This window comes from Chionomys nivalis, chromosome 10, assembly GCF_950005125.1.
Source record: "Chionomys nivalis chromosome 10, mChiNiv1.1, whole genome shotgun sequence".
Classification (NCBI taxonomy): Eukaryota; Metazoa; Chordata; class Mammalia; order Rodentia; family Cricetidae; genus Chionomys; species Chionomys nivalis.
Genome location: NC_080095.1, coordinates 24,099,725 through 24,127,051, shown reverse-complemented (window position 1 = coordinate 24,127,051; position 27,327 = coordinate 24,099,725). Strand labels below are relative to the sequence as shown.

The following is a 27,327-nucleotide window of genomic DNA, read 5'->3' as shown; positions in this document are numbered from 1 at the left end:
AACCAGCTGTGCCTGTACAGATAAAGGCATAGATTCCGAAGCAACGTGTCTGGTCAAGGTCATGGCTAGCTTGTGAATGACCTGAAACTTGAGCATAGGTCCTTAGAGAACAAGTTCCTCGGTTTTTCTGCTGCACAGTGCTGCCTGTCAGCTGCTGTTTAGGTGTGAGTGTTTCCACATAGGCTGGGATCTAGCTTTCTATCTGTGCACACCATCTCAAAGTTTCCCTAAGGTTTTCTGTATAAAATGAACCACATAGGTTTCTGAAGAGGAGTACCAGTAATGGAATATACACCCATCTTCAGGGGAACAAAGAACAAACAATAACTGATCTTTATGCAGATACAAAAGGAATCCCCAAAAGTTTTCTATATGGTCTGAAGAGAAGGCTCAATAATGTTGTCCTTACAGATTCTAAGTTTGGTTCCAGGAAGCTCACACTCCCTTGTAACTCCTGCTCCCAGGTATATGACACTCTCTTCTGGCTTCCTCAGGCTCCTGAACACTCATGGCATACACACACACACACACACAGACATACAAACACATACACACACATACAGACACACACAGACATACAAACACATACACATACAAACACACAGAAACCACACATACACTCACAGATACACACAGACATACAAATACACACTGACATACAAACACATCCACACATACAGACACATACACACATATATATATACACAGAGACACATATACTCACACACAGACACACACGTATACCCACATATACACACAAACATACACACATGCAAACACACATAGATACACACACTCACAGGCACACACAAAAGTAAAAATAAAATAACTCTTTAAAAGTGAGTTTATTACTGGGTCTGCAGAGATACTCAGAGGGTAAAGGCACTTGGCACACAAGCAGTCTTCATTCCCAGAACCCACAAAAAAAAACCGGATGCAGCACAGTGACAAACAGCAAAAGAAACATTGCATAAGACAAGGTGGAAGGTGAGATTCCCCTCACCCGAAAACCGAGATTGTCCTCCAACCTCCACATGTGTACTATGGCATAAACACACCGTCACATGTGAACGCACAAAAAGTAAATATTTTAAAATGTTGGTATCCTCTTATTGAGCCAGTCCTTTTCTGGACATCTGTTCTAAGGAAGAGCGTTCAAGTGAAAATGTCATGCAGGCGTTCACGAGGTGGCGTGCTCTCTAAGCACTTCTGGGTGACTAAAACTGAGCTCTGATGGTGGGGTTCAGATGGGAAACAAACCGACAGCGTCTCTTTGATGAATACGTGCAGGAAGCTGGGCAGCAGGAGCCATGTTTGAGCTCTAGGTACTTGGTGCTGTGCACAGAGCTCTTCTCAGAGTGTAACTGGTGGGTGCCAATGTGAGGAGCCACCTGAGACAGAGCTCTTCTCAGAGTGTAACTGGTGGGTGCCAATGTGAGGAACCACCTGAGACAGAGCTCTTCTCAGAGTGTAACTGGTGGGTGCCAAAGTGAGGAGCCACAGACACCTGAGGGTCCAGCAGACCACATTGGGAGATCTCAACACAGCCTTGCAGAGGTGGGATTGCTTAGCCTTGCAGGAGAACAGGACTTTAATAGAGACGATTTGTAAAAGGCCCCACGTGGGAAAATGAGGTGTTTGATTTTTCTGAGCAATAAAGTGACTAACTCATTCTTTTTGATTCGTGGGTTGGTTTCTTAGACCAACAGAGTGGTTATTAACAGCAGGTTGTGTCAAATTTCTAAAAAACAGCTCTAGTGGTTAAAGTATAAGACTGGTACTTTTTTTTTAAAGTGAAGGTATAAGCAGCTTTACTTGGCTCTAATCTCATTTCAGAGTTTGTTGGAACCATTTTCCAAGTTACTCAGCTTCGTCATTCAGAATGCAGTCTTCACTCTGGCCTACCTGGTGGAGCTGTGTGGCTTGTGCTATCGAGCGTTCACCAAGGTAAGCCTCCCTGTGGTTCCCATGAAGCTGGAGGCAGCAGCATCAAATCTGATGTCGTCACTGCCTTATTGTGGTTAAGATGGACGAGTGGTTATACCGAGGCCTGTTGGACACTTTACACTTGCATCAGGCATTAACCGGTTCTGAAAGGTGCAGATTTGGAGACTGAGGCCACATGGTTTAGAAAACAAGAAGCATTTTGAACAAGTTAATGGTCTAAGTGACCTCATAAAGACGTTTTCAAGTTTGTTATAGCATCGTGAGTGGGCAGACTGCCAATGTGTGTCTTTTTTATAACCAAAGGAGAAAAAAATAGCTCGCTACTTGTACAAGCCTCTAGAGTACTCCTTAATGCCCCCATGTTTATGTCCCCAGATCTGGGTTCTCGGCCTCTGAGAGGAGAATCTTAATCATGGCTCCTCGCTGGGTTGACTTTAGCACCTCTCTCCCTCCAAGTCTGAGAAAATGGAAAAGTGTGTCCTATCCAGTGGACATGGCCACCTTATCAGAGCCGGCAGTGTTGTAGGGAGCTGCGGGCTGTGTTCCTGCCGCCCAGCTCCTGGTTGCCTGGCCAGCTTATGCCCCGAAATAACAACACACAAACTGTATTCTTTTAAACACTGCTTGGCCCATCTTATCTAGCCTCTTCTCGGCTAACTGTCGCACCTGGACTAGCCCAATTCTAATAATGTGTGTAGCACCCCAAGGTGCGCTTACTGGGAAGATTCTAGCCTACGTCCATCCTGGGTCAGAGCTTCATCGCATCTGCCTGGGAGAGGGGAGCATGGTGTCTGTCTCTGAGAGGAGCTGCCCTGCCCCTGAGCTCATTTCCTCTTCCTCCCAGCATTCTGTTCTGTTTACTCCACCCACCTATGTTCTAACCTATGAGGGCCAAGCAGTTTTCTTTATTAGCCAATGACCTTCCTCCATCATTTCCCCTTTTTCTGTTTAAATAAAAAAAGGAAGGCTTTAACTTTAACATAGCAAAATTATCTACTTTATCTTTTACTATAACAAAGGAAAACTATAACTAACCATTCTTCAACTCCATCAAAGACTCCAGAAAGATACAATGTTACCTAAGCAAACAAGAAATAAGCAACTTCTAAACTCTAGAAACGACAGAGACATCTCGCTGCCTGGACAATCACCCAAAGTTTCTCTGTACCGTTGGGGCATCCATCTTCGGCCTACAGGCCCATAGTTTCCAGCAGACATTTCCATGAAGCAGGAAATTTCAAAGGCAGTTCAGTCACTATCTGCTGTGTCCTGCAGAATGTCTCGCAGACTCTTTCATGAATCAGGAACCCTGAAAGATCATCTCACCTTTAGGCAAGTTCAACAGTTCTCTCTCTGTGGGTTCTTTGTGTCCAGTTTATGAAACAGTCTAGGCAAGAGCAGTTTCTTGCCCAAATGGCTATCAAACTCCATAAGGATCCTCTTCGATGCCCATCTTCTTGATGGTAGTATGACGAGAATACAATTGAGCTCTGGATTTACCCTGTCCACATGTGCCTGTTGTAATTTTTCCTCAATCATTGTCAGTTCCTTTTCTGCTTCAACTGTTAATTCTCTGGGACTGTTTAAATCTTTGTCACCATCCAAGGTTTTGTTCAAATGAATTATTAGATCAGGTGTTTTCCCAATAGCTGGTCGTAGACTGGAAATGTCTCCTAACAGTCTTTGAAAGTCATTAAGAGTCCATAGGCGATCTCTCCTAATTTGTGCCTTTTGTGTCTTAATTTTTTACAAACCTATTTTATAACCCAAATAATTAACAGAATCTCCCTTATGAAACTTTTCAGGAGCAATTTCCAATCCCCATTTAGGTAAAAGTATCTTTATTTCTTCAAACAGTCTGTTCAAGGTATCCATGTTTGAATCGGATAACAAAATGTCGTCCATGTAATGATATACTATCGATTTGGGAAATTTCTTGCGTATTATTTGCAATGGTTGATTCACAAAATATTGGCACAGGGTGGGGCTATTTAAATACCCTGGGGGAGGACGGCCCAGTGGTACCTCCTCGAAGGTTGAGAATTGTTACAAGTAGGCACTGTGAAGGCAAATTTTTCTCTATCTTCTTTTTGTAAAGATATAGTGAAAAAAACAATCCTTTAAATCAATAACTATGAGAGACCATCTTTTTGGTAATAAAGAGGGCAAAGGAATTCCAGATTTCAGAGGGCCCATAGGTTGAATAACCTTGTTGATGGCCCTGAGATCTGTCACCATTCTCCATTTACCTGATTTTTTTCTTAACCACAAATACAGGAGAATTCCAAGGGCTGGTAGATTCTTCTATATGTCCAGCATCTAATTGTTCTTGTACCAGCTGTTCTAAAGCCTGTAACTTTTCCTCAGCTAAAGGCCATTGCTTTGTCCATATTGGTTTCTCAGTCAACCATTTTAGAGGCAAGGCTGTTGGTATCTCTGAAGGGACATCAATTGCTTGTTCTTGTACAGCCGCAATGGCCGGTTTTCTCCGTTTGTAATATCTTTTAATATTATTCTCAGAAATATAGGCTCTAGAAGTAGCAGGAATGTTAATTTGGATATTCCATTGTTGTAATAGGTCACAACCCCATAAATTCATTGCAATATTGGCTACATATGGCCTTAATTTTCCTATTTGTCCCTCTGGCCCTATACATTCAACCCATTCGTGCTCTGCCTTACTCGAGATAGGGTTCCAATTCCCAGGAACTGAACATTTACATTCTGAAGAGGCCAATACGGATGCCAAGATTCTGGGGTAATGATACTTACATCAGCACCTGTGTTCAGCAGACCAGTAATAAAAATGCCATTTATACACACTCTCAGTTTAGGTCTTTGATCATTTATAGAAGTTTGCCAAAACACACATAACTTATCTTTCTGATCATTATTGCTTATAACAGTAGGCATGGGGCTTCCTAATTGTCCTGACGAGGCACGTTCTCTGCAGAAACTGGAAATGACTGAACCATGTTTGCCATGGGGGCCTGTGAGCCCCCCCTCTCACGTTTCCCATCTGTATCAGGTTGCCTTGTCTATCTCTGTAGACCTGCATTCATTCATCCAATGTCTGCATTTTCCACATCTTCTACATAAACTTGAAGGCTAAGTCCTCCTATTTCTGTTATTTCTAGAAGATGCATTATTATTATTTCTGAAAATCCATTGTCTACAATTCCTTTTCATATGACCCATTTTGCCACAATTAAAACATTTGGTATTCTGATGTCTCCTTTTACCATTGGAAATTGCTTCTTCTACCCATGCTTCAGTGCCATAGTCAAATGTATCAACATTCAGTGTATGCAAGACCCATTCTTCCAAGGGCACTGATCTGAGCTTTAAAGGCCCCAAAATCCTTTTGCATTCCACATTTGCATTGATTGAGCCAAAGACTCAATCACTATATGTCTTGCTTCTGGGTCAGATATCCCTATTTGTACAGCCTTAGTTAGTCTTTGTAAAAAGTCACTAAAGGGTTCTCTCTGACCCTGTTTAACTCTGACAAATGATTCCATTCTCTGTCCTGGGTCTTGCACCCTGTCCCAAGCCCTTAAGGCTGCTGTAGTACACATGGAGAGTGTGTTTTCATCCAAATTAGCTTGTTCCTGAGGGTCGGAAAAGAGCCCTTCACCTAGAATTTTATCTAGGGAAATGTCAATTCCCTTCGCTTTTTCCTGCTGTTCTAAAAGTCTAGCCTCTTGCCTGAATAAGCATTTCCATTTCAATTGCGGTCCACTCTCAAGTACCGCAGAGCTCAGCTGGAGCCAGTCCGAGGGGGTTGCTCTGCTTGTCATGGCCCAAGATTTTAGCATCTCTTTAACAAAAGAGGCATGCATCCCAAAAGTCATGACAGCCTGTTTAATTTCTTTGAGATCATTCATACGGACAGACTCCCATGTATTTTCCTTGATGACCCTAGGGTTTCTGGAACCAATCACCTTCTCTGTTGTTATTACTGGAAAGGCAGGTAGAGCTTTGTGGAAATTGTCCCGGAGAGATTTACCCACAGATGTAGTTAAAATTTGCCTTTCTACCCTTTGTTCTTCTTCATCAGAATTTAGAAATTCCTCAATCTTTTCAATTCTATTCACCATTACCTTCTGCAATGTCTGAATCTCCTGTCCAGAATTACGTTCCAAAGCCTTCATTGAGGATTCTAAAGTATGAAGTTTGTCCATTAGAGATAACATCTCATCTTTGGACATAATTTTTATGGCATAAACTGTGCCTTCTTGTATTGACAATCTTTCCGCCAGTCTGTCATAAGCTTTAGACAAAATCCGATTGTCACATTCAGCAGTTTTGATTCTCTCAGTTAATGTTTCAGTTCCTACAGAAAGGGACTGAAGCTTACGATCCAAATCAGCTGTTCCCTCTTCCATAGTAATGAATTTCTCCTTAATATCAGCCTGTACCTTTTTTAAATTTTGCTCGGTTGATCGAGTCATGTTAAACAAAGATCTGTTCTCTTCCTGGAGAACTTCAAACTGATTCTTGAGAAGATTGTTGTCATTCTCAATTGTTTTTAAGCGTTCAATTTCTGCCTTAAGAATCCTGGATTCGTCTCGTAAAGACTTTATCATATTTCTGTTATCAAACCATTTAGTGCCAATGAAAACTACGAATCCCAGAAGGATCCATAGATGTGGGGTGATAGACACCTCTTGTAAAATCTCCCACATGGTACAATTAAAAAAACTGTTAAATTCTTGAATGGTAATATGTTCAGACATTTTATTTATAAAAGAAAATTTTTTTTTTACCTGCAATGACGGGTTCCTGCCAGTGGTGGTCTCTGTGGTTTTGGAGCCTGTCCTGGAACTAGCTCTTGTAGACCAGGCTGGTCTCGAACTCACAGAGATCCGCCTGTCTCTGCCTCCCAAGTGCTGGGATTAAAGGCGTGCGCCACCACCACCTGGCCAAGTCACTTTGTATCAGACCAAATCTGCCGCTGTGGCGGCTTTTGTTGCAAAACCGCAGGTACTTGAGCTTCCGCTAATTCAGGCAGTGGGGTTCCGCTGAAAACTTAGCCAAGGCAGGCAGGCAGGGCAGAATGGCCTGTGTGGCCGAGTGTATCTCCGACTCAGCACTGGGGCCCGAGTCACGAACTAAAAAAACGGCACCCGGGAGCGTGCTGTGTAAGCTAGCAGGCTACGCGCTTGAGTCGGGGGCAAAATAGCCCAATGTTGGACGACACCGGCAGGAAATACAGGCAGCAGAGAAAGTGGCTCCTTCCCATCCTGGGAATACTGCAAACGCTCCCTTCCAAGGCCCAGTGTCCTGAGCTTGTTTTCAATGGGGCCTCTGTTTCTGTGGGTCCCTCCTGAGCTTTCAGAATGCTCTTTATTTGTGTTGCCTCCATCTGTGAGCCCTTTATTTCCCCCTAAAACTCTCATTTTACAACAAAGCTTTCATTCTATTTATAAAAAGCACCCTGGTCATCTTTCTTACCAACTTGATCCATTTTGCCATGGTAAGTGTTCCATGATAATTTTCTCTTTGGCCTTGTACATTCTCGGGTACTTATTGGCCTGCCTGGAGCACATATTTTCTTCCTGTCAAGATGTCAGCATTTTCTTTCCTTGTACTTTTTCTTTGAAAAGTAACTTAACCTCCTTTTTCTTTTACGCTTCAAAAAGTGTATCTCTACAACGTAACACCAAATACAGTAAAATGCTTTATTTTTAGAAGTCATTTTATTTAAATAGTGATATCTAACAACATCTACTTATGTAATCCAGCGAGGAGACAGGAGAAAGTATAGAGTCCTGGAGGCATCCTTCCTTGGAAGTCAGACAGTCTAGAAAATACAGATCCACCCCACTGAAAAGACTAGAATTCTGGGTGAAATATAATAATCCTTATTTTTAGAATGTCTTATGATACTTTAAGTGTAAGGTTAATACTCTAAGAATGACAGAGGGAAAAAGAAGAGGGACTTGAAAGCCCACATGCAAGCACGCAAGCAGGTCTGTAGAGGGGCTACTGCCTTAGAAATGTAGTGACTTGAGTGCTGAAGTCCACACAAGAAAAGGGGCGATGGTTTGAGGACAGTTCCAGGCCAGGAGCTGGAGCTGAGTCATCCCCCTCGGGAAGTCAAAACCCTTGGAAAGCTATACACTGGCTAAAGGGGTGGTTCTGGAGGAATACGTTTGTAATGTGGCAGTGACAAGCAATGCTATGTGTTTTAGCCTTCGAATAGAGAAAGAATGTGATGTCCCTTGAGAATTAGTGAACATAGGCTGATCATGGAAAAGATTGCTTTGAAGTTTTAATATCTTGTTGCAGGATATTTGATCACACTGTGAACCCTGAGATTGTGTTATTATACTTCAGAAACCTGTTTCTAGTTGTGGTGTGGCTCAGCCCTAGTGCATACCTTTAATCCAAGGGCCTCTTATTGAATATTGTAAACAAGGTTGGTCAGGAGGCAGAGGAAGCAACCAGTTGAGAGGAAGTAAACATAAGATTATTAATAAAAAACTATAGAGAATAAGAGGGAGTCAGGAGGATGGATAGAGAGACACACAAGAAATCAAAGGGCAGGAGCTTCAGTTTGTGGAGACTTGTTTGAGAAGGGAGAGGAGAGGCTTCAGGGATGACAGTGGAGGAGGAAGGTCAGCTGGGTGCCTTCTCTGCCTCTCTGAGCTAGCAGGCTTTCACCTCAGCATCTGACTCCCAGGTCTTTTTTGGTAAAATCAAACCAATGAGATTTTGTTAAGAGCAATGATACATGCAAGCTGAAGTCACATGACACCCATGCTGCACCACAACAGGCACTCGGCTTTGGCATCTTTGCAGGAGGAAGCTCAGAAACAAACCTCAGGCATGTCTGGAGAGGTGAGCCTGCAGAAACCTCAGGCATGTCTGGAGAGGTGAGCCTGCAGGCCAGCCCAGCCTGATTCCTGGGGCGAAAAACCTGATGAGCAGAAGTAACTAAGCTCCACTCTCCACCATGGCCTGGATTAGTAGAGCCAATAAATAGTGATATTTTTTCTCCTAAGATATAGAAACTGTGAGGCAGGGGCTATCAGAGTATACACTATCGTATAAGCATGCAAAAGATTAAAAAACTAGAAAAAGATTTAGTCATTTTAGATTTTAAAAAATCAGCTTAATTTAAGCTTGATAAAAAGTGAAAAATAACCACTAACACTGAAAAAAAAACTCAATTCACGGGTTAACTAGCAAATTAGAGACAGCTTACAGGGAGAATTGGGAGCAAGGGAAAACAGCAAAACAAATCTTAAAAAATTCAGACAAAGATAAAAAAATGAAAGATAAAAAGATCTAACACACATTAAGTAAATCTGTAGAAAAGCAGACTAGACTTTTATCATTTCCATGATTAATGAAAATCATCAGCTTTATTATTTGGGACACAATGTGTCCAGAAATATTCTAGATCCAGCCTCACCACTCACCTTCACCCACTCACCTGCACCCACTCACCTTCACTCGCTCACCTGCACCCACTTATGTTCACCCACTCACCTGCTCACCTGCACCTGCTCACCTGCATCCACTCACCTGCACCCGCTGCCCTGTGCCTGCTCATCTGCACCCACTCACCTGCACCTGCTCACCTGCACCCGCTCACCTGCACCTGCACCTGCTCTCCGGTGCCCACTCACTAGCACCCACCCACCTGCAGCCACTCACCTACATGCACATTAGTTTATATGACCAGCTGTGATTTGGAACAAGCAAGAAAAAGAAAATAGTTTAAGAGCAACTGAGAGAAAACACTCTGAAAATAGACCTCACAGCAGCACAATGCAACCCCAGAGGGAGATGGATCCTAGTGGGAAAGGTCTTTAAGGTGATATAAGGGGGAAAATGTTCACCTAGAATTCTCTCCAGCTAAGACATCTTTTAAGAATGGAGGCTAAAGAGATTAAAGTAAGTTTTCCTATTTGAAAAAGAAAGAATGGAGGCTAAAAAATAGACCTATATCTATCACCGTGCACAAAATTCAAGTCCAGATGGATCAAAGACCTCAACATAAAGCCAGCCACACTGAACCTCATAGAAGAGAAAGTGGAAAGTACACTTGAACACACTGGCACAAAAGAGACTACTTCCTAAATATAACCCCAATAGCACAGACAGTAAGAGCAACAATTAGTAAATGGGACCTCCTGAAACTGAGAAGCTTCTGTAAAGCAAAGGACATGGTCAACAAGACAAAACTGCAGCCTACAGAATGGGAAAAGATCTTCATCATCCCCACATCAGACAGAGGTCTGATCTCCAAAATATACAAAGAACTCAAGAAACTTGACATCAAAAGAACAAATAATTCAATAAAAAAAACTGAGGTACAGACCTAAACAGAGAACTCTCAACAGACAAATCTCAACTGGCCAAAAGGTAGGTAAGGAATTTCTCAACATCTTCTGCCATCATAGAAATGCAAATCAAAACAACTCTGAGATTCCATCTTATACCTGTAAGAATGGCAAGAGCAAAAACACTGATGACAGCGTATGCTGGAGAGGATGTGGGATAAAGGGAACACTCCTCCATTGCTGCTGGAAATGCAAACTGGTACAGATGCCTTAGAAACCAACATGGAGATTTTTCAGAAAATTAGGAATCAATCTACCTCAAGACCCAGCAATACCACTTTTGGGTATATACCCAAAGGATGCTCAATCGTGCCACAAGGACATCTGCTCAACTATGTTCATAGCAGCATTATTCATAATAGCCAGAACCTGGAAACAACCTAAGTGACCCTCAACTGAAGAATGGATAAGGAAAATGTGATACATTTACACAATGGAGTACATTTTGAAATTTTCAGGCAAATGGATAGATCTAGAAAAAAATCATATTGAGTGAGGTAACCCAGATCCAGAGAGACAAATATCATATATACGCATTCATAAGTGGCTTTTAGACATAAAGCAAAGAAAAATCAGCCTACAGTTTACAATCCCAAAGAACCTAGACAATAAAGAGAATCCTAAGAGAGACATACATGCATCTACATAGATAGGAAAAAAAAGACAAGATCTCCTGAGTAAATTAGGAGCGTGGGGTCATGGGAGAGGGTAGAAAGGGAGAGGGAAAGGAGGAAGAGGAGTGGAGAAAAAAGAGCTCAATAAAATCAATAAGAATAGAATGGAGGCTAAGGAGGTATTTATGAGGAAGAAAATAAAATATTATTTCTCTTGAAGATTCATTAATTTTTACTTTCTGTGTATGTATGAATACCTGCATGTATGTATCTGCACCATGTGTATGTCTAGTGCCCAAGGAGGCCAGAGGAGAGCAATGAATCCCATGGAATTGGAGTTACAGATATGAACTGTTGCATGTGGGTGCTGGGAACTGAGCCCAGGCCCTCTGCAAGGGCAGTACTTGCTCTTAACTGCTGAGCCATCTCCCCAGCCCCTGAAAATGTGAATATATTCTTATTGAAGTAATATTTCAAGATGTATTACAATAAGAAGGAAATTGAACCAACAAAGAAGTTTTTAAATATAGGAAATTTACCAAAGAAATTAATAAAATGTGTAAGCCTAAGTGATCATTGGTAATATAAAGCAACAGTAGTGATCATATTAACTAAGCAGAAAACAAAAGGACAATTAAATACCTGCTAACAATAACCTGTATATAGGGTGTGAGTGTGTGTGACTGTGTGTGTGTCTGTGTCTCTGTATGTCTCTGTGTGTGTGCTTATGTGTATCTGTGTCTGTGTGTGTCTGTGTGTGTTTGTGTGTATCTGTGCCTCTGTGTGTGTGTCTGTGCGTGTGTGTGTGAACAGTTGAGGCTGGAGTTAACGTTGTCTCTCACAGGTCCTGTTCACAAGGACAGGGATTACCAGTGACTTTAAACTCTTAAGAATGAAGTGTAAACTTCAAAGGCCAGAAATACGATGTCTAAGTTCCAAACAAGTATAGGCTAAAATAGGAATAAAAGCTTAATTGTGACAAAAGACACAGAACAAGCTGCAACCAGTTCCATTAAGGAAATAGGAGTGAATCCTAAACATGGCAGTAATCACGATGAATGTTTACTATACTCGCTGGGAATTCTTGGACTGGAGTTCAAAAGCAGAGTTACATGTCACCTAGAAAAGACACACCTAAAATAAATTTAAAGACGCTAAGAAAGTTTGAAATAGCTGACATGGTACTCATGGCTGATATGATGCTCATGGCTGATATGGTACTCATGGCTGATATGATGCTCATGGCTGATATGGTACTCATGGCTGATATGTAGACAGATACTAGTGGGGGGAATGACAGTAAGCTGAGTATAAGTTGGAATTTTGTGTTAGCATTATGATAAAGTCATTGTATACTGAAAGAGGGAACACTTCATCAGGAAAATGTGACAGCTCTAAAGCTCTATAGAGGTAAGAACAGAGTCTCCAAAATTAATATAATCATAAAAGGACGATGATAAATTCAGTCACACATTTTATTGAGTATCAAAATGAGTATAGGTATATGGGCTATACCTATACTTTACCCCTAGAAAAGTTGGAAGAGGTTCCTTCTCTTTATGTACATACAGCTATATCAGCCTTCAGAGCCCTGGGAACAGGGAAGAGTGTGTGCATGTGCACACAGACACAAAAACACCACACATACACAAACATACAGACACAAATATCGCACACACACCATATACACACAGACACACAAACACACACACATAGAAACACAGACACCAACACCACACACATAGAAACACACATACCATACAAACACAAACACACCACACACACACACACACACCGCTGGTACATGGAGAAATTGTTGAAATTCTTTCCTTGACTGCTCCCTCTTCTCAGATGCATGGATCCTGTCTCCTTGTCAGATCTAGCACCCACCACGTTATCTGCAGGGGTGCACGCCTGTGTCGAGTGAGTGCATGTTTGCCCTGGGAGGTTGTGTGAGTGGATGAGAGTGTCTGTGTACACAATCTGAGACTATTGACCGGCAGGGCTCTGAAAACTCAGACTTTTCAGTCCTGTGCTAATGTGTGGTAGTAGTAGTACCTGAGGCCTGTTATACTTGGCAGCTGCAATATACTTTTTAATAAGTCTAAAATCAAAAGAATGTTTGAGAAAATTTAGAAGACTAGTTCCAATTGTGAAAATACTACCTTCAAAATGGAGCGTTATAGGCATAGCATGTTGAAAAGCACTTTCGATGCCTTACATGACTGTATGTGTATAAATACATGTTCATGTATGTACATATGGAGGCCAGAAGTTGATGTAGGTGTCTTCCTCTGGCCCAACTTTGTTTTCTGAGACAGGGTCTCTCAGTGCACCTGAGTTCCCTGATTAGCTAGGCTGTTCAGCGAGCCAGAAGTCTGCCTGTCATTGCCTCCCTGAACTGGGCTTACTTACAAGCATGAACTGCCAAGCTTGACTTTTATTTATTTATTTTTTTCATGCATGTTGGGGATGTGAACTCAAGTCCTCATGTTTACATGGCAAGCAGTTTACAAACTGCAGAAGTCCCCAGCCGCTGTCCTAAGTACTTTGCTGCAAAGAAAGAAAAACTAAATTAACTAAAGCAGCCCATTTACATTACAAGAGAGAGAGAGCATTTGGGGAGGGAGGAAACAAAGATGGCGGCACACAGATCCACAGAGGAGCAACACAGCAAAGGTGGCCCTATGGCCAGACTTTGATCACAGTGATCAAGAAAAGCAGATAAATGGCAAGAAAAAGGGTATTGTCAACAAGAAACATGATGGCAGACATGTTAGGGTTAAGACTGAGCCAGTACCTTGAGTTTCTGTACAACAGAAACAGTTTTTGAGAGAAACGTAAGTCATGACAACCAGGGAGAAGAGAAAAGGCCAACGCTGATTACACCTAAATGTTGAAATAACAGAGCTGGAAGTTGAAAGCCTCCCTGGAACGAATGCCGTTGCACCACTAGTGACGATGTCCACTCAGTGTTTGCAGACAGATGCATCTGAACCTGCACACTAATAGGATAGATCAGGGAGCAATACCCAAACAGTCTGCGAGGGTAGCAGACTCCTGACTCCAGCAGAGGAGGGCAGCAGGAAAAGGAGAGGACAGACAGCTGGGATCTACAGGACTGGAAAATAGGCATTCGGCCAAACATTTACTACTAGTAAATCATGGATGCATTTATTTTAGAACAGTTATTTGGTGTACATACTTTTACCATTTATTAAAGGTAAAGGAAAGTTTCGAGGATGGAAAGATGGCTCAGTGGTAAGAAAGCCCACCTACCACTGCAGAGGACTCCAGTCAGTTCCCAGCACCCGTGCTAGCTGCTTATAAATCCAGTTCCAGGGGATTCAACACCCTCTTCTGGCTACTACAGGCACCTGCGCTCATGGGCACATACCCCCACTCAGATACATGCACAAACACATTAAAAATTAAAAAAAAATCTGGGCAATGGTGGCATATGCATTTAATCCCAGCACTCAGGAGGCAGAGGCAGGTGGATCTCTATGAATTCGAGGCCAGCCTGGTCTACAGAGTGAGTTCAAAAACAATAAATAAATAAATTTTAAAAATCTTCATTAAAAAATTCTTATTAATGAGTTGGATCTGCTTGTTTATTGTGTAAAGAATCAAATCTTGCCAGAATATGTACAGGACATGAATAGAGTACTGCAGGACATAGATTATCTTCAAGGTTTTCAGAGTTGTTTGGTATTTTTATTTTATTCTCATCAGTCCTGAAAACCAGGCTTTACATAAACACGTAGCACAAAAACTGTGGAAGTGTGTTCAAGACCGTCTCAAATTATTGGAAACCTTTTCCTAATTCCAAGCTAAAATATATGCAGGGGTTGTAAAAATGAAATGTAAGTCAGCAGCTGAAACGGCAGTTTTAAAATCAAACATTCTAACTCTATGAATCAGAGGTTACTCAGTGCGCACATGCTTAGAAATTGCAGTATGGCAGTGGGACCAACTTAGAAGCAGAGCCTTTGTATGCAGAACAGGAACACGACAGTTGCTTGCATGCCACAGCCTGAGCAGAGGTATTTCAGGCAGTGCAGTCCGGCATGCACAGTGCAGTGTGTGTTTGGTGTATGTGTGTGTGTGTGTGTTGTGTTGTGTAGTGTATGTATGGTGTGTGTGTGTAGTGTGTGTGTGTGGTGTGTGTGTGGTGTGTGTGTAGTGTGTGTCTGTCTGTGTGTGTTGTGGTGTGTATGTGTGGGGTGTGTGTAGTGTGTGTGTGTGTGGTGTGTGTGTGGTGTGGTGTGTGTGTAGTGTGTGTGGTATGTGGTGTGTGTAGTGTGTATGTGTGGTGTGTGTGTGTGGTGTCTGTGTGTGTGTGTTGTGGTGTGTATGTGTGGGGTGTGTGTAGTGTGTGTGGTGTGTGTGTGTGTGGTGTGTTCAGAACAGAGGCTGCGGTAGAGGCACACAATGATGCAACACAGGCGAGAGCTACAGAACACCTGGCAGTCATCACATGGTTAACCTTAAGATTCGGTCCAGAAAACTTTTACTGTTGCCAGTGTCCTCCGCTCACCCCTTTTGCCAGCCGTTCATGGAGTTATATGACAGTTGTAAGCAGTCAGGCGGTGGTGACACACGCCTTTAATTCCAGCACTGGGAGGCAGAGGCAGGTGGATCTCTGAGTTCAAGGCCAGCCTGGTCTACAGAGAGAGTTCCAGGATAACCAGGCATACACACAGAAACCCTGTCTTGAAAAACCCAAACCAAAACCAAACAAAAAGTTGTGAGCAGAGTAATTTGAAGCTAGATCCCCACTTGCCGCTTTGAAAGGTTAGTTTTAGAGGCAGTAAAATGGTGTTGTGTCAGGACAGAAGCACCTGCCACAAAGCCTGACAACCAGAACTTGACAGAACTCACATGGTGGAAGGAGGTCACCAGGCCCTGCAAGTTGACACACACACAAACACACACGCTTGCGTGCGCACACACACACACACACACGTTTTTTAAAATTGGAATTTTTTTTTATTAAACAGGCTATTCTTTTTTAAGCTTCTTGGGAGCATCAGTATGTTAACCAAATATACAGACATCATGACGCCAGGGACCAGAAGAGCACAATACTACAGGGTGGTGAGCCTGGCCCTGAGTCCTGCAGGGTGGTAAGCCTGGTCCTGCACACTTCAGGGTGGAGAACTTGGCCCTGAAGGCCAGTTTTTCCCTGGAAATGTTGATCAGCTTTCTTTTCGGCACTTCCGATAGTTAAGGAGGGTAGAGAGATGAGCGTTGGAGTGGAGAGCCAGATTCCACATCCTCCATCTAGGGCTCAGACTAAGAAAGACCAGAGTAAACTCAGAGCACAGTGTTGGCTCTGAGGTTCAATCCACAAGCCTTTCTGTGTACTAAGGTAGCCATGGTCAGCCAGTGCAGGCCACACGCACCTGGGAAGAAGCAGAAAGCTTTTTGAAGGAAGATAACAGTTGTGGAAACACAGTATCTCTACATGGAACAGCAAAGTGAAAACCTTCAGTACACAGCTAACATAACCAGCTAAGCACACAGACATGGTGGATGAGAATGAATACTCCCCAGAGCCCCTGAGGTCTCTGCCATGTGCGGCCCTGTCCTAAGTGCTCGTTAACTGAGAGCTCAGCCCATTTTAATTCCTTAACTGTACATTTACACACTATGCGCTCTACTGCATGAGTGCTGTGTTCAGTAATGGAGACAGTCCATCTAATATGCAGCTGATATTGATGAATTGTGGCGCAACTATGCAATATAATGCTAATAAATTGTTGACTCAAAATAATGAGTTAAGTATATCGAGAGCTATTAAGCAACATAAAAAATTATGAAGAAAAGATATGCATAGTATATGATGCCATGGTGCTAAGGTTGAAAAACATTCCAGTAGAGGTGTGCATGTGTAGTCCAATATGGAAACACACAACAAGCAACAGAATCCGAGTAGAGAGGACTTCCAGGAAGGGAGGAAACACGGAATGGGGATGGTGGGTGCATAAAATGTCCCTTCTCCCTGCTTTCTGTACACTTGAAATCATCCAGGTCAGAAAGGAGTGTCTTGGAGGGAACATGGAGTTTTTCGGGGATCTATGCCTGCTTCTCTCTGTATCCACCCTTTGTACTGACAAACATATGCTTAGTTGGGTTGTGCAGCTTGTGAACTCTGCTGCCTGTGACTCAGAAGAGAATCCTGTGGTTCTGATGTTTAAGAGACTCTGTTGCTTCTTGTCCATTCTGTGACGGACCCTTGTGGCAGCAGCGAAATCATTCTGCACACAGAACTCTCTTTTAGTTTCAATTTTATCTATGAAAGACAGCTCATTGTACTTAAAACACAGGTTTGAATTTCCGATCTGTAAATTTTTGAAGCTTATTTGGTGTAGGTCATGCAAATTGAATTCTGAAAATGACTGAGCCCTTTTATTTTGTTTTATCTAGGAACGGGATAAATTCTACCTGTCTCGGAGTGTTGTTCTGGAACTTCTCCAGGCCCTGAAGTTCAAGTCTCCATTGCCAGATACAAACCTCCTGCTTCTTGTCCAGGTAGATCTGTGCTGCGTCTGCAAAACCTTTTCCTGTTGTTGTGTTTGTTGGGGAAAGGTAACGGAGGCCTGGGTCGTGTGCTCGAGGCCAAAGCACTTGTCAAGAGACGAGAGTGCCACTCTAATCCTCATGGTGCACTTGGCACTTCCACTTGCTAAATAGACAAAGGAGGAGTAATTTTTGTCCCAGTGTGGACCTAGTTTTGTGTATGATAAAAATATAGAATAAAACAATAATTTTTGTCATCAAGAAACTTGTAATTCAGGGCTGAAAAGATGGTCAGTGGTTTGCTTTTCTACAAGTCCAAGTTTGGTTCCTAGCACCCATATCTGGCTTAGTCAGCTCAAGGAGCTCCAACGTGCACACACACACACACACACACACACACACACGGAAAGAAATTTGCAGAGATGGAACTAAGGAAGCTAAGAGCGAGGATGCAGGCTGACCTTTTCCTGCATGGTTCAATCAGCATGCACAAGCCCCAGAATCTTCTGTATTCATGAGGATGGGCCAGACCAGACACAGCCAAGGGGCGGGATGTGTTGTGTCCATGGGTGGGAGATATCCCACTCCATGGGTCCACTGAGGCAGAGGGCTTGAGGGCAAGCACTGGAGAGTTAATGACAATGAATATGCTTGGATATTGAACTACAAAGGAGGGGCTGAAGCCCTCTGTCTCCAGTGTCCTTACTGGCATCGTAGGCAGGCCCGTTTAAACCTCCAAGACAGGCTGTGGCTAGTGTCAGAAAAGAGAAACAGAGATAAAGTCCTTGGGGAAAGTTGTGAGCAGGACAGATTCCCTCCTGTGTAACCAGGGAAAAACTTACTGTCCTTAGAGCTGGGTCACCAGGACAAGTGTCCACTTGGCAAGTCCGACAGCCAGAGACTGGACGGCTTCAAACAGTACAGACAGGAAACAAGCTGGAGGACCCTGGGTTCTCTCCACAGCACTGGACAGCACCCGTCTCCTGCTCTCTGTCCTGAGCAGAGCACATCCGTGTGGCTGGTCTTCTTGGGGTCTGGCACCTCACACTGTAGCGGTTGCAGGCTGGTTTCTATGAAGTCCATGAGTCAACCCTAATGAGCGCCTATCACCAGACCACAGAAGAACACTGACAGTTCCCATTACCAGCGCTTACAGCAACCGTGAAAACAGTGATTACTGCATCACTGTTTCGTGAATAAATAACAAAGACAAATCCGCATTAACAAAAAAGGGGGCTAAAAGCGGGCATTTCTAAATGGGAATTTTGGATGATTGTCTGCCGTTACGAATACGACATTTTTAGATTGTTTTTAAAGACTGAGTCTCATTGTGTAGTGCAGGCTAGCCTCTAACTCCTTAGTGCTTCTTTTAAAGACTGAGTCTCATCGCGTAGTGCAGGCTAGCCTCTAACTCCTTAATGCTTCTTGCCTCAGCCTCCCAAGAACTAGGATTGCATTTTCAAACAAACAATATACACACACACTGACACCTTCAGTTTAGAAACTGTTCTGGTTTCCCAGGAGACCCTGACATCCTACCCTTGAAGAATAGCTTTTTGAACAATGGTTCATCCTTCTCTGACAAAAAATAAATAAAAAAAATAAAATAAACATCATGCTATTTGTTAGTAACTCATCTATAAACTGTTAGAGTAAATCATTCTAGTTGTTAATGAGGTGAGACAAAGTGAGGTGTCCCTGAAAGCCAGTGCAGCTCTCGTCTCCACCCTGGGGTCCTGCCCCGTATGAGGTAGGACTATAGATAAGCTTATCTGAATGGAACTGTTACATTGACCCATGGGTAGGGCATACCTTAATTGTGTTTCTGTTAAACGGCAATACCAAAGACCCCTATGCAGTTTGAATTTTCTTTAGGTTGCCAACCAGCTCTCAAATAAAGACACAGAGACTTATTAATTATGAATGCTCAGCTTTAGTTTAAGCTTGTCCCACTGGCTCTTTTAACTTAGTTTAATCTGTTTCTATTCATCGATGTTTTTCCTTGGGGTATTTTACCTTTCTTTCATTTTGTCTGTCTTACTTTCTGGCTTCCTCTGTGTCTGACTGGCTGGACCCTGGCATCTCCCTGGTGTTTCTTTTTTCTTTCTTCCCTGAGTCTAAATTCCTTTTCCTACTTAATCTCCCTGCCCAGATGTCCTGACTATATCTCCTCCCTCACTATTGGATGTTTAGCTTTTTATTAGACCAATCGGGTGTCTTAAGCAGGCGAGGTAAAATAACAACACATCTTTACGTAGTTAAACAAATATTCTGCAACACCTCTACCCAACAGTGAACACTTACCTTCTTTCAAGGCAGTCACGGTGCTGGTCTGTTCCACAATTCCTTGAAATTCTTCATTACTGGTGGCATCCTGGGAGCCCCTCCCCTCCACCTCTACTGAGAATGTTTGATGCATGTTAGATAGGCCAGCATATTTGAGGATTCAAGGAAAGCTTCCGTAGTAGAATAATAGCTTATTAAAAGTCACCGAAAAGACTGACTTCAAGTCCATTGGGTTCCTTCTGCTCCTGTATGGAGAGTAGATACTTGGCTAATTTGCACGCACCCCTCCCATGCCGTGGGGTCCCTGCACAACCAAGGGCTGCAGGATCATGTTGGTAGAAGGTTCTCCTTTAAAAATAGGTTAGCTGTGGGCTGAGAACAAAGGTATGGCTGCTGTTTTTAATTCATACCACTGAGCAAGTCATTAATACTAGCTAACCTGCCCTATGGGAGGGGACGTAGACATGCTATTTTGGGTATTTTTTTGCTGCTGATGAGTTTAGTAATGATGCATAGGACAGTGTGCTCCTTTGTGTCCTTTTGTTCTTATGGAGGGGTACATACTTCAGTGGCTTATTCCTTCCTGAGAGCACAGAATCCTCTTGCTTTTGTTTTTGAGCTTTTATTTTGGGTTTGTAATATGGTGACACCAACTCTCCCTTCCCTGCCCCTCCAGACCCCCCCCCCCCACACACACACTGCCCCTTGCTCGCTTTCAAATTCATGGCATCCTTTTTCCTTTCACTGTTGTTATGTGAAAGTATAGAGTTTTTGCTTCACTTCTTCCGAGCTCAGTTGTACCTTGATATTTGAGCAGTTCTGTGCAGTTACAGTAGGGCTTTGCCAGTTTGTGGTTGGCAGCTATAATAAAATGACAGATTTGCTGAGTTCAGTTGCTCATATGCTGTAGAAATACCCTGGGCTGAGGACACTGGTCCCTGGTCTTTCAGAGGATCATGCGCCTTTGCTCCCTTTCAAGTAAAGCCGGTGTTTTATTTTGACTTGTGTAAGTCATGACAGTTTTGAGTCTGAGCACACTGGCAGGGGGCAGGTACCTGCTGAAAGGTGGGTCCTAGTGGTGACACCTGTACTTCTGTGTTGACCCTACCTTGCTCAATGCCCCCTACCTAGGCCATACAAGTACATTTTGAGGGCCAGGACCTTCGACTGTCCTGAGAGGCCACTCTAATGCCCTTTATGTCACACGTTTGGCGTGGCACCATCTTACCAAGGCCTCTGCCACCGTCTCTTTTTTATCGTGAGAATGGGCGTTAACATTGGTGCTCTGACGGGCTTAGATCTTAGCCCTAGGCCACCTGTCTCAGACTGCAAACTCAGACAGCTTCAGAAAAGTCATTCTATGGGAGAGCATGCAGCATCTGCCAGGAGATGGGTTGGGAGTACTTGCTTCTACACCCTGTTCTGCTAAACATTAGCCACCTCACTGTTTCTGCGTACAGGTTGTGGCTAAAGTCAAAGGCTTCTTGGTGTTTAAACCTGGCTCAGGACTCTTCCTTACACAGCATTAGGATGAACAAGTTAGAAAGGCCATTGATGTAGAGCCCCACCTAGCTGGCTGAAACCTGCTGCCAATCAGCATGCTCAGATCTGCACCCCCGATTAGTTCATCCAAATGTTGGTTTCCATTCCCTTGTCCCACACTTTCCCAGCAGGCCTCCCTGAGCTTTTCTGCTTGACCCCAACTGCTGTTTCTTTCTCCAGTTTGCAGGATGAGCTTGTGTAGCTCCATGCCGGTGTCTTGACCTCTCCCTCTCAGGTTCCCCACACCATCCAGATGGATGGAAAGGAGCGGCTGTATGTCAGAACCTCCTGGGGCTCTGAGTTCTGCAAACCGCAGATTCCAAGGTTGCTAGGACAGCTGGCCAGAGGCCAAGAAGAAAAATCAAACAGGAGTTACTCAGCTATCCCTGGGCTTCATTTAACTGTTCCCCCTAAAACAATAAATAGCTGAATGTTAGATTAAGTAGGAAACACCTGTCAATGCCTATAATGAAAACAAATTAAATTATAATCTGGCAAGTCCATCCTCATCATGACCTTAAGACATAATTGATGAATCCATTCACAAACTCTTCCTGGGGTGCTCTAGGACAGCAGGCTACCTCTTCCTGGGCTTCCCTGGAGTAGCAGGCTATCTCTGGAGAGGGTCAGGTCTTGTGGAGAGCTCCCAACAGGTTGAGAAGCAAGTGGCAGGCCATTGCAGCCTGAGGTGATGTCAGCTGAATGCCAGTCTGTGAAAAGCGCTGTGGGTGCAGAGGCAGGATTCTGGCACTCTCAGCCCACGACAGTGTGTGTGAATGAGGTGGAAGGATCCTCGGAGGGGAAGAAACAGAACAGTCACTCTGACACCCATCTGAGTTGTGCTGTCGTGATAGACGTTGTGAAAGTCCAGGATTGTGTGCCTGCAGCTGTCAAACGCTGCAGGATGGACTGGGTGCCTTGGGATCTCTGAGCGCCCCCTCCAACACACACATACACACACACACACACACACACACACACACACATTCTTCTTTGTTCAATTCTGGGTTTCATGAAGTTAGCATACACATTCTCATGTTGTTTCTAAGCGGACAGGAATGAACCATCATGATTAGTAAGTCTGGTATTTTGGGAAGGGAGGGACCATAACATAACAAAAGTAAACATTAATAAATTTAAGCCCTGTTAACAAGATTATAAGTTAGTTGTAACTATCCAAGTACTCTTAAAAATAATTCACCTTTCAATTTTTTATTAGTTTATTTGTGCAGATGCTGGAACTAAGCTAGCTGAGTCCACCATTCTGAGCAAGCAGATGCTAGCCTCCGTGCCTGGGGTAAGTCCTGGCCGAGTTTGTGGCCCGTGTTTTCTTATTTCAGCGAACGGTGTTTAGGAATGTAGGCTTTAAGACTGGGACCCAAGTTTGAGGCCTGGCATTTACTAGTGGTGACTCTAGGGTCAAGTCACTTAAACTATGGGTCCCCGCTTTTCTGTCACCCATGAATTAGATGCAGCAGGGTCTCGTGCATGTTGAGAACTGACTGGAATAATGCAGCTAAACATTGTGCAGAGTAAATGCTGGTTATTAATGCTGTGCATGGTGGTTTATACAAGCAAAAGACCAGCAGGGGCTTCATAGAACCCTCCCCAAAACAAAGCAATGAATGTTGACAAACATAGCAGCTGGGCGGTTTATTTTCAGTTATGCTGCTTTTGTAACTGAGTTGCAGCTGAGATCATCATTCTTAAAACTGAGTCCATACTTCAGACTCTTTCTTTAGGATAGGTTCATGGGAGGAGAAGTACTGCACCATTTATAAAGGGCTTTCAACAGTTGTCAATATAATGTGAGAAGGTTTGTGATCAAATTCGATTCCTAGGCGCTCAGCCCCCAGGAATGCGTTGTTGTCCTGTGTGACATTTGCACGGGCATCCTGAGCAGTCAGGGGATGACGTTTGCACGGGCATCCCGAGCAGTCAGGGGATGGCGTTTGCACGGGCATCCCGAGCAGTCAGGGGATGACGTTTGCACGGGCATCCCGAGCAGTCAGGGGATGACGTTTGCACGGGCATCCCGAGCAGTCAGGGGATGGCAGCACTTGGGAGGTGGGCTTCTTCTTTGGCCCTCTGGAATCGACTGGCAAGGTTAGGGAAAGAGAACAAGTGCTAACACGGGAGGCTTTCACAGGTCAGGTCCAGACTCCAGCTCTGTTGTGCTTGCCTTACACAAGGACACACCAACTACAAGAGAGGATGGGAAATGCAGTCCAGGGATGTGCTGGGGAAGAAGAGGGGCCCTGGGCAGCAGCAGCTCTGTGCACACTTTGTCTCGGTTGACTAATTCCTTAGAGGGTTCCATTTGCTACCTACATGGTTGACCAAAAATTCACCCCTACTCTGGAAAAGGTTTGTCAGAACCAAAGAAAAGAAGGCCGTCTACCACCATCACCTCTACCACCACCTCCACCACCACCTCCACCACCTCTACCACCTCCACCTCCACCACCTCCACCACCACCTCCTCCACCACCACCTCCACTACCACCTCCACCACCTCCACCACCACTACCTCCACCACCTCCACTACCACCTCCATCACCTCCACCACCACCTCTACCACCTCTACCACCTCCACCACCACCTCCACCTCCACCACCACCTCCATTACCTCCACCACCACCTCCACCACCACCACCAAGGCAGCAGTAGCAGGGCCCTGCTCCAGAGCCTCCAGTGACACAAACCAGGCCATTCAAAAGACAACTTTTTAAAGTTTTATTTTTATTATTTTATGTATTTGAGTGTTTCACCTGCATTGCCGCTATGCACCACATGCATACCTGGTCCCCGAGGAGATGGTGAGCCTCTATGTGGGTGCTGGGAATTGAACCCGGATCCTTGGCAAGAAGTGCTCTTGATCAATGAGCCAACTCTCCAGCCCCAAACGGCATATATTACTTTCACCTGCCACCAGTGAATTATAAATAAATAAATTCAAGTGTAATAAAAAATAAAAAATGTCCAAAACTATAAAAGTAAATGGCTAATCAGCAGGATTTTGTTGTTTCTCTTTAAAAAAAAAAAAAAAGGTTTGACTGACATGTAGGAGGCTGTAGATCTCTGATGTAGGAAGCGTGACAGACTTGGAGATGAGCGTCATCTCTACATGATCTCACCATGAGAACACTTTACATAAGCTCAACCCTCAGTGCAAAGTTTTAAGGACACACCAGCGATGCCAGCTGTAGGCACTATTGTTGCCCGGTGGCACTCCATTGGAACCCGTCCCCATTGGCAAAGGCCTCCCATTCTGCACCCCTTGGCACCTGGTTACTAAACTGACTGATCACGGTGAAGCGGAGGTGACAGGAGGTGACATTCTTACAAGCTCCTGGTGGGAGTGAAGCCAACTTTGGGGAAGCCCGCTTGAAAACTTACTTGTAAAAATGTGTTTGAGAAAACAAAGGGGCCATGAATATCTTATAACCAAGTATAATTTCTGATGTGCCATTAAAATAACGAAAATGGGAAACAAGGGGGATGCCCTGCATCAGCCTGTTGTTTAGTTGACGTCACCCAGAAGGCAGGCTGCTGTGTGGATGTCAGGCAGAGACTCCAAGAATGCTGCCCCATCAGGAGACACTGGGGATGCTCTGGTGTGCTTAACTGGAGGGCTGCCAAGCTAAGGCCCTGTCAGTCTTCCCACAGGTCCGTGCCCAAGGTGCCCTCAGCAGAGTCCCAGGGAGGAAATGCGAGCAGTGACTGTCTCAGAGAAGAAAGGCAGGGTCTAGGATTAGGGGTTTTAAATCGTTCTTTTTAATGCTTGGCGTTTGCCGCTTCCCGCCATGAACTCACATCGCTTTTATAATATAAGAAATATGGCTGTTAAGTCTGATGGATTTTGAAGAGCTGGGTGTGATTGATTTCAGCTCACATGCTCGAGGTTAGCGAGAGCCCAGCGCCTTTGTCACCAGTTTCCTGTGAGGGCAAGGCAGATCCCTCGGAGACAGACAGAGCACAGCCTCTCGTTCCTCTCTTCCTGGTGACACAGCTAAAGACACATCCACGTCTCACAAAGTGGGGATTGGAAATTGGCAGCTTGCGCCTTTTGAAGTATAGGTGGCTCCCGGGATTTCCCTGAGCCTAAGGTGGGTTTTAAGGCTGGATGTAGTCGCTGCCACTGGAACGAGCTAAAGTGCTATAAAATATTCCCCATGAAAGACACAGATTCCTTCCAGGAAATTCAAGAGCAGAGTCTCCGCTCTCCCTCACGTGATACACGAAAGGTCAGAGAGAGTGGAATAAATTGAGGGTGGGGGACCCTGTTTCTGCATTAAAGGATTCATATTGCAAATGCTGGAGCACAATGCCCTTTTATAATTCCTTCACTGGATTTGAATTAAAGGGAGAAAACCTTGGAACATGTGAGATGCTTGGAAAGCACTGACAGACTGGCCACTGACCTTATTTCACTATTTGTTATCCTGTCAGAGGAACTGACAAGCGGAACATTCTAGAAGAGAGGGGAGGTGATACAGTTCAGCGCTGTGCAGATTTACATGAATATGGGGGAAATGCAAGTCTCTGGGTGAGCTAGTTAAGTTTGTAATGTTCCAGATTTTCCTAAAGGAAGCCCAGAGAGGCCGTTAGCAGGGTATTCACGGGGCTTCAAAGACGGCCTGCCTTTGATCCGCATTATGCAGCTGACATGTGGGTTCTCTCGCAGGCGCAGCTTTGATGCAGCAAGCCTGTCCGTCCACTTTCCTCTGTTTTGCTTTGAATCCCAGATTCACGGCACTGCTCCCAGAGAACAGGTCCCAGCCAGTCCATAACCTACCACACAGAAAGCTTTTTCTTTTCTTGTGAAACAGACCAAACACACTTGAAGTGTGTGAGGGAGGCGCCCATCACACTTCTTTCTTCTAGTTGTCTATCCTAGGAAGAACTAAAAACTAATACAACTATCTACTTAGTAATACACTGTCTGCTTATGAGGTCAAGTCATGACATGATTTGAAAAGAACTTTTGATTCTACAAACCCAATATGGTATGTGTGCAGGAGAGGTAAAAATGATCATGCTAGTGTTAACTCGATGGTGCACATCCCGTGCACATCCAAGACTTCCCTGGAGGTTCCAGCGGCCCCAGTTAAGTAGACTCTGGTGTTTATGCTAATTTAAGAGCAAGCAAGCATCACTTCGTTTGCCCGGTGGAAATAGTCATTGGTTTCATTTCTTTGAGGCCTTCCAGTTTCTTTGGTCTCCACCATAAACCTTCAAAACCAGTTTTGTACTAAGGCAGTGGTGGGGGGAGTAAGAGAGAATGAACCAGCTTTAGAGTGAGATAGTGGTGACAGCAAGAAGTGGCGCTGTGGACGAGCCGTCTGCCTGTGTTTCAGTGTGGGACAGCAGCGATGGATTGCATACGGCAGTACGTCAGCGAAGTGCTGGACTTCATGGCAGACATGCACACCCTAACCAAGCTCAAAGTAAGTTGGTGTCCACCTGCTCACCCCTTAGGGTCGCAGAACAGAAAGGTTTTCAGAGAATGAGGGAGATCGCAAGGGAATTTGTGGCTCCCTGCAAAAGCAGCTGCAGCACTGTGGAATGAGCCCATTTCTTGGGGGGTCTGAAGAATTGGAGTCCAGCAGTTCTGCAAAATAGAAAGAGGAAAGGAAAGACCTATGGTGTCAGCATTTTGTGTAGTTTTTAAAATATTTGCTGCATTCTTACAGTGTTCTTATTCAATATAAGCCCTGTTAAAAGCGTAGAAACTGAGGCTTGAGTGATGTGGTCCTGCTGTCAAGGTCACACTTCTCAGAAGTGGTGACATCAGAGTTGAACCCCAGACTGCTGTGAGCCCCAGTGAATCCCCCTTTCACCCAGCCAGAGCTCTTTCAACATCTCCAGTTCCATTTCCTCCTCTGCTCAGGGAGTCAGCAGGCTCCTCCCTTGTCTCATGTGCTCAAGATGGATATGAAACTACACAGGAAGACTGTGGCCCTTTGCACACGCACAAACCAGTTATTGTTTTTGGCTGCTACCTTCTTTAAGGAAATAATGAAGGGAATAGAACAGAATTCAATTTGTGTATG

The 27,327-nt window shown here is 44.1% G+C and overlaps 1 protein-coding gene across 12 annotated transcripts in view; it reads left to right on the top strand.

Annotated features, from left to right (window-relative positions):
• Nucleotides 1-27,327, top strand: part of Unc79 (unc-79 homolog, NALCN channel complex subunit) — a 247,750-nt gene that overhangs the window by 201,034 nt on the left and 19,389 nt on the right. For all 12 annotated transcript variants that reach the window (XM_057782622.1, XM_057782619.1, XM_057782613.1 and 9 more), the window contains 4 exons: nucleotides 1,837-1,947; nucleotides 17,351-17,455; nucleotides 22,491-22,568; nucleotides 26,632-26,721. In XM_057782622.1, the coding sequence (XP_057638605.1) occupies nucleotides 1,837-1,947; nucleotides 17,351-17,455; nucleotides 22,491-22,568; nucleotides 26,632-26,721 (384 nt within the window). The remainder of the gene's footprint in view (nucleotides 1-1,836; nucleotides 1,948-17,350; nucleotides 17,456-22,490; nucleotides 22,569-26,631; nucleotides 26,722-27,327) is intronic.